This window comes from Cottoperca gobio, chromosome 1, assembly GCF_900634415.1.
Source record: "Cottoperca gobio chromosome 1, fCotGob3.1, whole genome shotgun sequence".
Lineage (NCBI taxonomy): Eukaryota > Metazoa > Chordata > Actinopteri > Perciformes > Bovichtidae > Cottoperca > Cottoperca gobio.
This window is the reverse complement of record NC_041355.1, coordinates 4,099,678-4,113,500: the sequence shown is the minus strand read 5'-3', so window position 1 is coordinate 4,113,500 and position 13,823 is coordinate 4,099,678. Positions and strand designations below refer to the sequence as shown.

The 13,823-nt window shown below is 39.4% G+C and overlaps 2 protein-coding genes across 2 annotated transcripts; one reads left to right on the top strand and one right to left on the bottom strand.

Annotated features, from left to right (window-relative positions):
• Positions 1-2,090: 2,090 nt before the first annotated feature.
• Positions 2,091-5,323, top strand: ucp1 (uncoupling protein 1). The gene is made up of 6 exons (XM_029436859.1): positions 2,091-2,355; positions 2,502-2,700; positions 3,292-3,489; positions 3,894-3,995; positions 4,682-4,862; positions 5,111-5,323. The coding sequence occupies exons 1-6, from the start codon at positions 2,230-2,232 to the stop codon at positions 5,223-5,225; spliced, it is 921 nt and encodes a 306-aa protein (XP_029292719.1). The 5' UTR covers positions 2,091-2,229; the 3' UTR covers positions 5,226-5,323.
• Positions 5,324-5,640: 317 nt separating this feature from the next.
• elmod2 (ELMO/CED-12 domain containing 2) lies at positions 5,641-12,340 on the bottom strand. The gene is made up of 9 exons (XM_029436873.1): positions 12,224-12,340; positions 10,807-10,951; positions 10,684-10,712; positions 9,575-9,672; positions 9,354-9,483; positions 7,616-7,749; positions 6,824-6,892; positions 6,609-6,742; positions 5,641-6,514 (listed from the first exon to the last, which is right to left on the bottom strand). The coding sequence occupies exons 2-9, from the start codon at positions 10,946-10,948 to the stop codon at positions 6,357-6,359; spliced, it is 894 nt and encodes a 297-aa protein (XP_029292733.1). The 5' UTR covers positions 10,949-10,951; positions 12,224-12,340; the 3' UTR covers positions 5,641-6,356.
• Between the last annotated feature and the right edge of the window lie 1,483 nt (positions 12,341-13,823).

Below are 13,823 nucleotides of genomic sequence, written 5' to 3'. Positions count from 1 at the left end.
GCGCACGGACGCACACGCGCGCGCGCGCGCACGCACGCACACGAGCGCGCGCGCGCGCGCGCGCGCGCGCACGCGCGCGCACGCACACGCGCGCGCGCGCGCGCACGCACGCGCACGCACGCACACGAGCGCGCGCGCGCGGCACGCACACGCGCACGCACGCACACGAGCGCGCGCGCGCGCACGCACGCACACACGCGCGCGCGCGCGCACGCACACGAGCGCCTCGCGCACACGCGCGCGCGCGCGCGTCACGCACGCACACGAGCTCTAGCGCTCGCGCTCACGACTCCACACGCGCGCTCTCTCTCACTCACTCACACTATCGCTCTCTCTCTCTCTCTCTCTCTCACTCTCTCTCACTCACTCACACTATCTCTCTCTCTCTCTCATTCACACTCTCACTCACTCACACTATCTCTCTCTCTCTCACTCACTCACACTATCTCTCTCTCTCTCTCTCTCACTCACACTATCTCTCTCTCTCTCTCTCTCTCTCTCTCTCTCTCTGGGGTTGTGGCTCAGGTTGACCAATCAAAGTGAGCTCACTTAAACCTGGACCTTCTGCAGATTAAAACGAGGCTTCCCCTCTCAAACACATCTCTGTAGTTACTGATTACATTGTTGAGGAGAAATACACGATGACACAAAGAAAGTGAATGGGGGAATAAGAAGCTTGAGAATCTTTTGTCCTGGCGTATTGAACTCAATCATCACAAAGTATTCAATACTTAGCATCATGTTTCTTTACATGTTTGATTCACCTTGCTAAAATGTACAACAGATAAATCCTACCTCCATGGAGGTTATAAGGTTTAGTCAACATTCAAGACTACATTACTGAGAGATGATTTAAATATTTAGTTTATCCTCATTGATATACAGCAACTGGGGTGGGGAACATATTAGAAACACTTCCAAAAATGATCATACAGTTACACAATAATATAATATTCTAACCTTTAGGATGTAATGCAGGACTGTTGTATTAGACTGTTTGAGCTAGTTGTACCTAATAAACTGGCAACTGAGTCTTCAGGGAATAAGGTCACATTTTCTTCCCCGTTTCTTTTTCCCCAAATCAAATGTTCCCATAATTCCTGTTGTATTTGAGTAGCTACATAAGTTTAGTTTGAGGGCAAGGTATTATGAAACATGCACCACCGAACACGGTGTGACGCAAAGTTTTTATCTGATCCATAGTGAACTTCAGACACCAGTTTACGTCACTACTACAAACACTCTTTTTTTTTTTTTAAAGCCGGTGCCCTCTTTTACAAAAAATTTGAAAAGTATCTGTTATTAAGAAATCATAAATGAACAGCAGGATATTTATATATTATAACAAACAAATGAGGAAATACTGTATGATACAAGTAACGCTACTACAAAAGTGAAAGGGCAACGTGATGTGAGGCCATAAAGACTTTTACACTTTCTCTGTTGTTCACGCCGCTGTTCTGTGATTGGCTGTCATCCGATAGTGCTTTATTATGACTGTTATTAAGTGACTTGACAAACAGACATTTGATCTATTAAAGTAAATAATTACTTAATATTAAATGACAGATACAGGACTGAATGTGAGGTTTTTGCACAATAAAACAAAACGCAACAACTAAAGAAAAGAAGTTGTGCAGGTGAGATTTAAAACAAAAACAAAAGGCGTATTCTGAACATGGATATAACGTTTATTATATTTATAGGAAAGAAATATCAAAGTTACAGAACGGGGCAAGTAAAGTAGTTGTTTTTCTGAAATGTGCCAGCACTGTAGGGTAAATTGAACATTGACTTTCTGACAGTCGGTGGACTTTGATTCGACCCGTGCATACAGGAGTACACAGTAACGCCTCTCTGGGGATGTCATAAAGCAAAAGCCAGCCAGATAATATATAAATACAGACCTTAAGATGCATCTTTCCTTTCTGCAGAGTTGCCTCCTTTATGGATTATAATCTGGCTAATAAAATCCTGCCCGGTAACAAACTGATGAGGTTTAAAAGGAACATTACATTTTACACAAACAAGGTAAGTATGTTTTATGTTTTTATCATCAGTCTACACTTTGATTGTTGGCTCATAAAAGATTCACCAACATTTCATTTGAAAACATAAATGATTAGTACACCAGTTCAATGTTTATATGATGGTTTTTTTTTCTTCTCCTGGTGATTTGTTCTGATTGTGTGTTTGTGCATACTTACTGTAACCCCAGTATTAGGAAGCATGGTGGGATTTAAACCCTCAGATGTCCCCCCTCCACTGGGGGTGAAGATGGCGAGTGCTGGGGCTGCGGCCTGTGTAGCTGACCTTTTCACATTTCCTCTGGACACAGCCAAAGTCAGACTACAGGTATCCGTTCAGTCCATGCATCTCCTATTACACTGTCCTAATGATCCACAGCTAGTTATTTAGCTGCTGTGACATCATGACTTAGCAACACGTAGCAACACGCTGCACTGTTTAGCCTTACGCACAATCTGAATCTGTGACCCCAGATCCAGGGGGAGATGAAGGGAGTGGAAGGAATCCGCTACAGAGGGGTGTTTGGGACAATCAGCACCATGATCCGAACAGAGGGGCCCAGGTCGCTGTACAACGGGCTGGTGGCGGGGCTGCAGAGACAAGTGTGCTTCGCCTCCATCAGAATCGGCCTCTACGACAATGTCAAAGATTTCTACACTGGTGGCAAAGACAGTAAGTGGTTATCTTTTAAGTACATGCAGGGATTCTTTGAGTCACACATTTCTAAATAGATTACTATCCCTCTGTGTCCCACGGTCACAAACCAAAGTCCTCACATTAAAGATGATAATCAACTCAACCCTTAAATCAGTCATTTGTCTCGGAAGGCTTTGCAATCTGCACACTTATCACTTCCTTAGACTGTCAAAATCAATTTTCTAAGAGATAAAACAAAGTTAACTGTGTCTTGACTTGCCAAAAAGATGATTAAATCCAACTTCAGCAACTGGCTGGCTACCCCTCCCTAAGGGAGGAGCTCACAGGTAAACAGAAAGGTGTAGGCTTAAGCTTATATCTACCCTTTTTACATTTCATATTCTAATAGGTAACCCTTTCACTATAATAAGTTTACACAAAACAAAACAAAAACAACCGTTTCAGTTTTGTGTTTGACTCCTTATTTTTAAACTCTTTTCTTAATTAAAGTTGTTAAGTGAACTACTTATTCTTAAACCGTAATAATATACAGTACAACACAAGTACCTCAGCTCTACAGATGCACTTATATTCCACCACTGGTTGTTCCCGTCTATCCCTCTCCAGACCCTGGTGTGCTGGTACGTATCCTGGCTGGCTGCACTACAGGCGCCATGGCGGTGTCTTTTGCACAACCCACTGATGTGGTGAAGGTTCGATTCCAAGCCCAGAAGAACCTGGACGGTGTGGCCCGTCGCTACACTGGCACCATGCAGGCCTACAGACACATCTTCCAGAACGAGGGCATGCGTGGACTCTGGAAAGGTGATGTTTTAGGAAGCATGCTTCAAAATAACTAACTCTTTACAAGTAATATTAATATTAAAGTAATATAGCGTATGCGCGCGTGTGTGTGTGTGTGTGTGTGTGTGTATGACTGACATTATACTTGTGTAACAGAGTAATATGATTGTTTCTGAAATGCATTGTTGTCAAGTACTTTGCTAAACTATGTCTCTATGTTTTATGTCTAGATAGATATGTACAACTTGTGTATATTACTTTACTGTAATGCTGCCTGGAGAGTGCAAGTCTTTCAAGTTTTCAGGCAATTCTTCTTCAAATTCCCTTTGATATATTGATTGAAATGATATATTCTGTCTTGTAAAAAAAGGAATCTATATGTGTAAATAGAGAATAAACAAACCAATACTTTCTGGCTGCTTTAGGCACACTTCCCAACATCACAAGGAATGCGCTAGTGAACTGCACAGAGCTGGTTACATACGACCTGATCAAGGAGGCCATCCTCAAACACAACCTGCTGTCAGGTGAGTGACAGAGCTCCTGCATGAGGGCGTGCTGCGTATGTTACACATGTTACACAGGTTACAATTACTAGTTAAAAAGTGATGTAACTATTTTAATGACTTCATCAAAGTAATGTAAGTTACTTCATTTGATTACTTTTCTAACAAATGTGTAAAACTTGGCAATGAAGCTGTAAAGTCATACAAACATAAACCTGTCAATGTCAAACTTTTATTAAAAGTTCTCCAATATAACTTGAACTAACATCATGAAAGTTTTATTTTACATACAAGCTTTTTACCGAAAATAATATATTCAGATACAATTCATTTCTCAGTTAGTTACTTAGTAATTGAATTACATAACTCTATTACATGTAAGTAGTTACTCCCGGACAGTGTGTACTGTCCGGGAGTAACTACTTATACACACATACACACGCACCCACCCACACGGGGCCATCTCAGAGAGACAGCTGATTGGGTAATAAATCCACACCCCCCCCTCATTCCACCACAGCTGATAACGGCCCACATGCTGGTACACGGTGTCATTTCCCCTCACAGGAGTTAATACAAAAATGTATCTCAATCATTTATATAACCCCATTCATAAAGTTATACAATCTGCTGACACGAGTTGTATTCTGCTGAGCTCAGAACAAAAGGCCTCTGGTTACTCTCATTCACAATCTTTCTCTCCACAGACAACCTGCCTTGCCACTTCTTATCTGCGTTTGGTGCAGGCTTTGTCACTACGGTGATCGCTTCCCCAGTAGATGTGGTTAAAACTAGATATATGAACTCACCGCCGGGTCAGTACAAGAGCGCCATCAACTGCGCCTGGACCATGATGACAAAGGAGGGGCCGACGGCTTTCTACAAAGGGTGAGCTCCTCCTGGCTGACCCCAGCACACATTTGTACTTGAGGTCATTGGATAAATATATTTAATTTCCCTTTTAAGTTTGTTTTTAATTGCTCTTGTATAGTTTCTACTCCCACACTAGTTGTATATAGCTCTTATTTAATTAATTCTTATTTTTACTCTTTATTTGTACGTATTTCTGTTTCGTTTTCTCCTCTGGGGATCAATAAGGGTTTATCTTATCTCACTTTTATTTTTTTTCCCTTTAGATTTGTGCCCTCATTTCTGAGGTTGGGATCGTGGAACGTTGTGATGTTTGTCACATTCGAGCAAATCAAGAGAGCCATGATGATCACGAAGAAGAGGATTGAGGACAAAAATTGAGAGAATCTGAAACCACTGACTTGGAACATCGAAGAAGAAATATCATTTTACATTTTTTGTTTTATTCTTTTTTTGTCTTGTGGCGACAAAGAAGAAAATCCTTTGTTGAAAAAGGAATATTTGACTTTATGTTGAACTGATGTATAAAAGAAATGCAGTTCAATCTTTATATTTATCACTTTTCATTATGAACCCATTTGAAATTGAATGGGAGTGAATGGTGCTGACGTTTGGGTGGTTTGGGAAGTTTGCACTTTAAGATCTGCCAATTATACATTTGAGGCAGCTTACAGCACCTTTACATAATACCGGAGCCTATAATAAAATGTCAACCAGATTTATATATAATCTAAATATATTTGACTTGTTTTACTTATTAACTTGTGCCGTCACTTCCATCACACAAAACCAAATGTTAAAACATTAGAACGTGTATTTAATAACCGAGTCAGATTAGTACATAACTTCCTCAAAAGCAAATCACAGCATAAAAACAACAACAGGTAATAAAAATGCAGTCTTCAGACACATTTATGAAAACAGAGAGCAAACAACCATTTTGAGTTCCACGTCATCTATATTACAGAATAAAGACGCCGTCGACAGGGACACATAAAAACATGCACAAGTTTAGGACAGAAAAATCTAATTCCTGAGCGGGACAACTGTGAGAACACATAAGTGTTGCTTACATAAATACAAACACGACAGCTACAAATATGCTAGTTAATCACCATTTCTTTCCTTTTTTATATAATCGTCTTATAACTGCAACATTTTGGCTGCTCGCTCACTGAAAGTGCTTCAATCGTCACAAAAGACCAACCCTGTTATCTCTGCAGTCCTCCTCCTCCGCAGCTCTCATGTCCCCCGTCACAAAAGGTGAATTAAACTCTGGAATGGTTATTTTTGAGGTATAAAGGTGTTAGATTTGTGCCCTATTTTTTAAAACCCTTAACTCTCACTGTAACAAGAGAGTGACTAATGAACTACAAAACCAAATATAAGAGGATCCATTTGCCTAACCAGCTTCAGCATGAGTTTTGTTTTTAATGTTCGGCATTGATTATGACGTCAATAACGTCAGGGGCCATGAAGATGTGAGGGAATATTTCTGAATAATTAGTTGAATTAGTTTTTAGAACGGACAGTTAATGTGAGGGTGACGTCGGGGTCCTGTAGATGTGTCTTGACTATGTTATGGAATTTCTCTCTGTACTGATTGAAGTGCATGATGCTTTCTGGTTCTTCTGCCACCCAGAATTTATCAAATTCATACGCCAGATAACCTGGAAGAGAAGAAAACAGACACTTTCTATTAGATAAATTCAGTTTTGCATTTTTCTCGCAGATCCAAAAAAAAAGGAACAATGTTTTACTCACAGTAAAGCTGATGAAAGTGCCGGAGCTCAGCTGTGCCCAGTACTGTGTTGTAGAAATGGGGTTTCAAACCTCCGCTCTTCAGGAGGCTGTAGGCCATCTCCGTCAAGTTGATCCCAACGATGGCATATGAATACCTGAAGTGTGACATCAAGCTTTTGTCACAATACTGACAACAGAACTATGCAGATATTAAAACATGTATGAATGTCTCTTACCCTAGTTTAGGATGGTTTGCATGAGACAACACCTGACGAGCCTCCTCTGTGTAGTTTTCACTGAAGAAACTGTAACAAAAATATTTGCGTATAATTATTGTTTACCGTAAAACAGTCCTATACTTTGCTTACACCTGACGGTTTAATCTACAAATGAGATTATGCTCAATAATCGTAAACAAGCTGAATTGCGTAAAAAGATGCTGAAGACTACAAGTTTGAAATTTAAAAATCTGGGGGTGTGGAGTTAGAAAGCAGTGAGTTTACCAGATCTCTATGTAGCCCACTCCTCATCTCTGCTTAAGGCTAGCGGCTCGTTACAGTACAGGCTACTAGACTGCGAGACGTAAACACACATGCATGACTTCACACAGATGAACCCGGTTTAATGTTTAAAAAGGCATTTTTTTCCAAGTGTACGGTTCTAAATATGGCGCTGATTGTGTGTGAAAATCATCTAAACAAAGAAAATAGATGGTGACGCGAGTATGTATCTGGATACATATTATTCATTTGTGATAATAATGTATGTAATAACTTTTACGGCAGTTTTTATCGGTTTAATGTAGGATGCAAGTATGAAGTCCAGCTGACTGATTGAATTTTCAGGCTCCTATTGACGCACAGCTGTTTGATTTGCTTTGGTCATCTTTCTGTATCTGAGGTTCCTTATGTTTGGTGATAGTGTTCGGACAGTAGATGGTTATAGTCTCCATGATCTGTACTGATATTCTATTATCTACATTTCTTTATCACGTAGTTAATAAATGTCTCTATTCATTGAGGACTCACACAAGGTTGATGAGGCCCAGCATGCCCATTCCTCTGAAGTCAGTCTTGGGGTCATCTCCTTGAAAGCCGATGTCTCCCCACTGTTTCGTTATCCTCGACTCCAGTTTGACTGTCGGCATCAGCAGGTCCCACAGCTGAGAGAGCAAATGATTCTCGGGTTACACATTTTATTTGCCGCCGTACTGAGTTACAGGTACGACGAGTTTGTTGTATTTCAGAAAATAACAAATGGCTTCTCCTAAAGCTTCAACTGTGTTTCTGTTAGCATGCTAGTTCATGGTAGTATAACAATCATAACTGAGAACTTATTGTACCTTATAAAACTAGAGCATTGCGCTCCCAGACTGCAGGGTTACTTGTAGTTTCTAGAGTCTCTAAGAGTACAATGGGAGCCAGAGCCTTCAGCTATCAAGCTCCTCTCCAGTGGAACCAGCTTCCAGTTTGTGTTCAGGAGGCAGACACACTCTCCACATTTAAGAGTAGGCTAAAGACTTTCCTTTTTGATAAAGCTTATAGTTAGGGCTGGCTCAGGTTTGCCCTGGATCAGCCCCAAGTTATGCTGCTATAGGCTTAGACTGCCGGGACACACCTCCCTGCTCTCTTCCTTCTCTTCCTCTCTCCTCCCCTCCCTCTCTTCTTCTCCCTCTCTATCTGTATGCATTTATGTAAATGTATGTTACTAACTCATCATCCGGGGTATCATCCCCGGAGTCTCTGTGTCTCATGTGGCAGGTTGCCACTGATAAAGTTTACGTCAGGATCAGGAATCGTGGCTGCGCCTGCTGACCTGGTCCTGCTGGACACCGGGAAGCCGTATTGACATTTTCCTGGATTCATCCAAACTTTCTCTTTTTTTTTTCCAACACAACATCATTTCTGTCAAATATTGTATTTGTACGATGTTGTTTATCCTTTACACACGACATCTATTGCACGTCTGTCCATCCTGGGAGAGGGATCCCTCCTCAGTTGCTCTCCCTGAGGTTTCTTCCATTGTTCCCCCTTTAATTGTGGGGTTTCTTTTAGGAAGTTTTTCCTTGTGCGATGCGAGGGTCTAAAGACAGAGCGTCTAAGGACAGAGGGTGTCGTAACCTGTACAGTCTGTAAAGCACACTGAGACAAATGTATAATTTGTGATATTGAGCTATACAAATACATTTGATTTGATTTGATTTGATTGTATTAAGAAAGATATGTTAAAGCATAATTTGCCTTAAGTGAGATATATATTATTACCACTACATTTTGAAACAGGAAGATACAGAGGTGTGACTGAAGATGAAATAAATTGTGAATATTGTGGAGAACAACATTAATTTCATTTCATTTCATTGTCCTGTAAATCATGATTTACGACAATATTCCTGATTTAGATTTAATCTGTATTGAAGATGGAACTTTAATTAAATACCTTTTTGATAATGTTTTTGCATTTTCTGAATATCTTTCTAAAGCATTGAATAGGAGGAGAAAAGTAACATGATTAACTCATAAGAATATCATTTTATATTGATTGCTATTGGTTAATGAAGTGGATTATGTGTTTGGCACACGTGTTGCTTTTCCATAGTGGGGTATCTCCTGGAGCGTTATTTGATGGAGGCTATGTTGTTATTAGTTCATGTGTCTGAATCATCCTATGGAGGGATCAGACATACATATACTGCGCACATATCCTTATTTGTTGTGTGGAACAGCATCCACGTGGCTAAAACATATGAGCAGCAGGAACACACACCGTTAACAGCATGGCCTCGTGTGCTTGATTCTCCGAGTTGAAGACTTCCTTTCTCAAGTCTTCCACAGAGATATACAAGCTGCTGTTTCCGGTTATCTGTAACAGACAGATGTGTAGGCTTTCCTTGAACCTAAACAGGTAAAGGGAATAAACGAATAATGAATACATTGACGTATTGAGTGACGAGCAACATCAAAACAAGAGATGAGAAGTAACCTTACAGTGGATCTTTCTGGGGTTTCACATTCTTTTCTTTCATTATTTGATCCACACATTGCTCTAAATGATCCTTGTTGGTTTCCAAAGCTCCTCTTAAAACCTGTAACGGAGGAAAGCACAGGAGAGGAGGAGGTGGTCACAGAGGAGATACAGCGAGCCACCAGACAGAACATTGGAACAGTGTCTGCTACATAATCTATGCAGTCAGCCAGAGGGGGAGAAAAAAAACCTTTCAAAGTCAACCTCAAAAACAATGAAAAGGATGACCAAGCGCTTCCGTTTCTACATTGAATGGACTGTTGATTGGAAAATGCTTACCTAGCTATAAATGACAAGTAGAGTCAACTCATCTAAGCTGGGCAAGTGTGTTGAAAGATAAGGACTGTTTAAGCTCACAGAACATGTCTTTATTGGAGGTCACACATATAAACAGATAATGAACAGGTCAGTAGTAAAGCAAGGCGTGTTTCCTTTACACTTCTCTGTGGGCCAACATGGTTTTAACATATATTGATCAGGCTTCTATCTCACATCTGCGGTAAATCTGCAGAGAGAGAAACAGCTTGTGGTGTGTCTTTAAGAACTGACGTTTCTTTGCATTTTGATTAAGTGGTTATGGTTATGTTTGTGTACATGTATCTCTACAGTATGTGCAGCCTACGATTGTATAGTATTTAATTTCCTCTATATGTACCAGTGTTCTTATTTTATTTTGAGAGGGTAAAGCACTTTTTTACATCTGCAACACATAATTATAATTAACCTTTTATGTTTTTTAATTTTTTTAGGTGATTCCAACAATGACAAAACTAAAAATATATTAAATTTGCAATGAAATTAAAACCAAATGAAAGTAAATTCTCTATTCTCAGAAGCTAAAACCAGAAACCATTTGTACCTTTTGCTCAGCAAGTTTGTGCTAAAGTGATGTGTTTGTTTTTCCGTTATATAAAATAAACATTAACTTGAAGATAAAATAATATTAATAGTCATATTGAAAGCTGTTCCTAAACCACAAATACTGAGGTTGGCACTGGAAATGAACCAGGAGCAATCCTTGGTATCAGAAACAAAATATCCTACAACAAAATGAGAGTTAACATTTTCTTACCTTGTTCTTTGATGAGCGGAGAGAATATTCTGGTACAAGAAACAAGAGCCAGATTAATATAATGTAATATAATGTATAATAAGGCAGGAAAAGTTAATCAGATTTGGGATGATTTTAATTCACCTGCTTTTGTCGTCCTTGTTGCACCAGGCCTGTATCCGCATATTCTCTGAAGCTCACATTTCCCTGTTGCCTGTCTGATGAACCACTTCAGCCAATATCTCAGGAAGGATGTGTAGACATACTGCCAGATATACCCAAGCATCTTCTACAACATGGACAGAAAAGACAGCGATTGGCAATTTTTCTTCTAGGGTGCAAGAAATGTTCTCTCAAGCTGTAGTTAAGTGCAAAGTTAACATGTGATCAAAGCCAATAAACAGTTCAACTCTCATGCAAGGTGAGCATTATATTTGATCTTTTTTAAAGTTGTAGCTGGTCTTATTTATATAAATTGATTAATCTACTGATATTTTTTCTACATCAGGAAAAAAAACACCCATCACAATTTCCTGGAGCCCAAGTTAATGTCATCATCTTCTTTTCAAACCCCAAAAATATTCAATTTACTATAGTTTAATGCAAGACAAGAAAAGGTAAAAACAACAACAACAACAACTCACATTTGAGAAACTAAAACCATCAAATGTTTAGTATGATTATTACATGGCCATTAATTTAATTTCACAGCTCTAAATGTTATCTACTTTTTATACAGATGGGCATTTTGACTCATAAATAGGCAACATTTAACAAGCTGATCACATGTTTTGTATGACAAACATTAATATGCACAGTAATTTATAAAAAACATTTGTAGTGGTATAGAAGTTTAAAGTGCCATAACATATACATACTCAAGTACATCAACCTCTAAACTGTATTTAAGTACAGTGTTTGAGTAAATGCACTTTTCACCACTGACTAACGATACTCAGCACAAAACCATTATGATGAATGGGACTGAAACGCTCGTGTCATTGTGTCATTGTGTCATTATGTCAATAGCCACGGTTCGGAGTTGTTGAGACAATTATCCGCGTTACAAAATAAATAACAATTCATTATTCCGTGTATGAGAGAGTCAGCTGATCACTCGCCAACATTACAATACAAATACATAACCTACAATAAGACGGATCATGTTAATGTGAAATGAACAGCTAACGGGAGAATGCTAGCTAGCAGCCAAAACAATAGCATTGTGGTAGCTAGCATTAGGTCTTATGCTAACTTCATACAAACGTGACCATTCAGTTTATAATTATCTACAAAGATATGGCAATTCTAGTAGCACTTTAGCAAACAATATACCTAAGTGTTAGCAAACTGATAGCTGGCTAGATATGACTTAAATAAACTAACTGAGCTAACTAGCTTCAAAACTCACAGATGACAGGCAGGTTCGGACAACAGGTTGTCATTGTATTCGCCGAACTGTTAGCAAATGTTAGCTTTGTTAACCTAAATTAGGTTGCGTCAGATGCATTGGTGTACTTAATAGTATTTACGACAAGCAAGAGGATTCGGTTAATCTTACCGTTCTTTCCGCAAAGACAAAGATATACCCAAACTTGTCTTCACTTGCAGTTATCCGCCGTGTGGTAAGTAAACGTTAGCTACGTTTCTCTTGTCAACAGTCTGGCACTGGTGCGTTCAAGTTCTGACCAGACACACGGCCGTTCATAAGTAATAACACGCACCTGGGAAATTGAAGATTTTTGGATGGCATACACACTTACATTCAACCATCACATTTAAATTCCTGTAAATGTTGTTGGTAGGTAGATGATTAGCAATTTCTGCCAATAATAGTGACATACTCCGAGAAACTTTGGGTTACGTTTTGTGTTAAGGCTAATTTACTTGACGTCTGTGAACATAGCACACACCATGCCAGCCTTTCAGTGACCGTTTGTTTTCAACGCCGCTGCAGCGCCGGCCACTGTCCAAACAGGACTGCTGTCTGCACCACTGCTACAGAGGAATACTGACAAACCTCTCGTGCAAATACTGTTAAAGCCTTACATTGATTAGTTCTACAATACATTGTACGTACAATTTTATTTTATTTTATGTTTGGGATGTCTGGTCTTGATGCAGCAATTTCCCTTTCTCCACGAACTTTCTCCCATGGAAGACAATAAAAGTGACCTTAACCTTAACCTTAACAATACTGACCTGCTAAATCCATATTCTGGCCCCAGGTTCCGGTTTTCTTAATAGGTTTATTATTGTTTTATTGTATTGCATAATGTACTATTGCCTTTTATGCACTTTTTATTTATTAGGACATAAATATTTGTACTGAGGCAGATCCTAACCCATCTACCTCGACTGGAAAGCACTTTGGATCAACTCTTGTTTTTAAATGGGCAATATTCCCTGACTTGATTGAACCGACTGAGTCATGATGATCCTCATTACAGAGAAACATAAACTGACTGTACTTGTGTTGAAATTATAGTCAGCAGATAAGATTGGTGCTGGCTAATAGATTCCAGTTTAACCAAGATTTGGTCTTTCCCAATTTAACCACAAGATGATGCCAGATCCACAATATGAATGTGTAAAGATTAAATTGATAACATCTATTTAACAAAAAAAGAAAAAAGTAGACCAATCATTTGGTTTAAAGTCTCCTTTATTCCATACGGACACCATTTACATGAAGTTTTACACTTTCTGTGTCATAATGTCTAGCCACTGTTTAAAAAGGTCACAGTAGAACACACAGCCTTATCATTAAATTACATTTCTTCTCCCCAACTGTGTCAGCAAGCAGCAAGTTTGGCATATCAGCAATTCATGCAGTATATATCCTGAGTTTCACACCAATAGTGCACTCGACTGTAATTAATTTGTCGTCTACCTTCTCACCTAATCAGTCCCTCTGAGCTTTAAAAAAGCAAGAGGTCTATCCCATACAATTACTGCATTTCAAGAAGAGCTCCTATGTCAGACCCGGGCTATATTTGAAAACGGTATCTCTAAACTAACCACTTACATTAAAATAAGCGCCAAGCTTTGGGTCAAGTGCAATTTGGATAAAGCAAATGGTAAGAAGCAGCAACGTTTTATGATCTGACAGGAAATGAGTTGGTTACTGCAATGCTGACAAGGGAAAGTGGAAACGGGTG

What these genes read in the sequence shown, in the direction of transcription:
- elmod2 (XM_029436873.1), bottom strand. Translation starts at nt 10,948, where the DNA reads ATGCTTGGGTATATCTGGCAGTATGTCTACACATCCTTCCTGAGATAT. An exon ending in GCAAACCATCCTAAACTAGG is followed by an intron (nt 6,743 to 6,823) that starts GTAAGAGACATT and finishes GTCACACTTCAG; the next exon opens with GTATTCATATGCCATCGTTG. An exon ending in GCACTTTCATCAGCTTTACT is followed by an intron (nt 6,515 to 6,608) that starts GTGAGTAAAACA and finishes CTTCTCTTCCAG; the next exon opens with GTTATCTGGCGTATGAATTT.
- ucp1 (XM_029436859.1), top strand. Translation starts at nt 2,230, where the DNA reads ATGGTGGGATTTAAACCCTCAGATGTCCCCCCTCCACTGGGGGTGAAG. An exon ending in CAGCCAAAGTCAGACTACAG is followed by an intron (nt 2,356 to 2,501) that starts GTATCCGTTCAG and finishes CTGTGACCCCAG; the next exon opens with ATCCAGGGGGAGATGAAGGG. An exon ending in CTACACTGGTGGCAAAGACA is followed by an intron (nt 2,701 to 3,291) that starts GTAAGTGGTTAT and finishes ATCCCTCTCCAG; the next exon opens with ACCCTGGTGTGCTGGTACGT.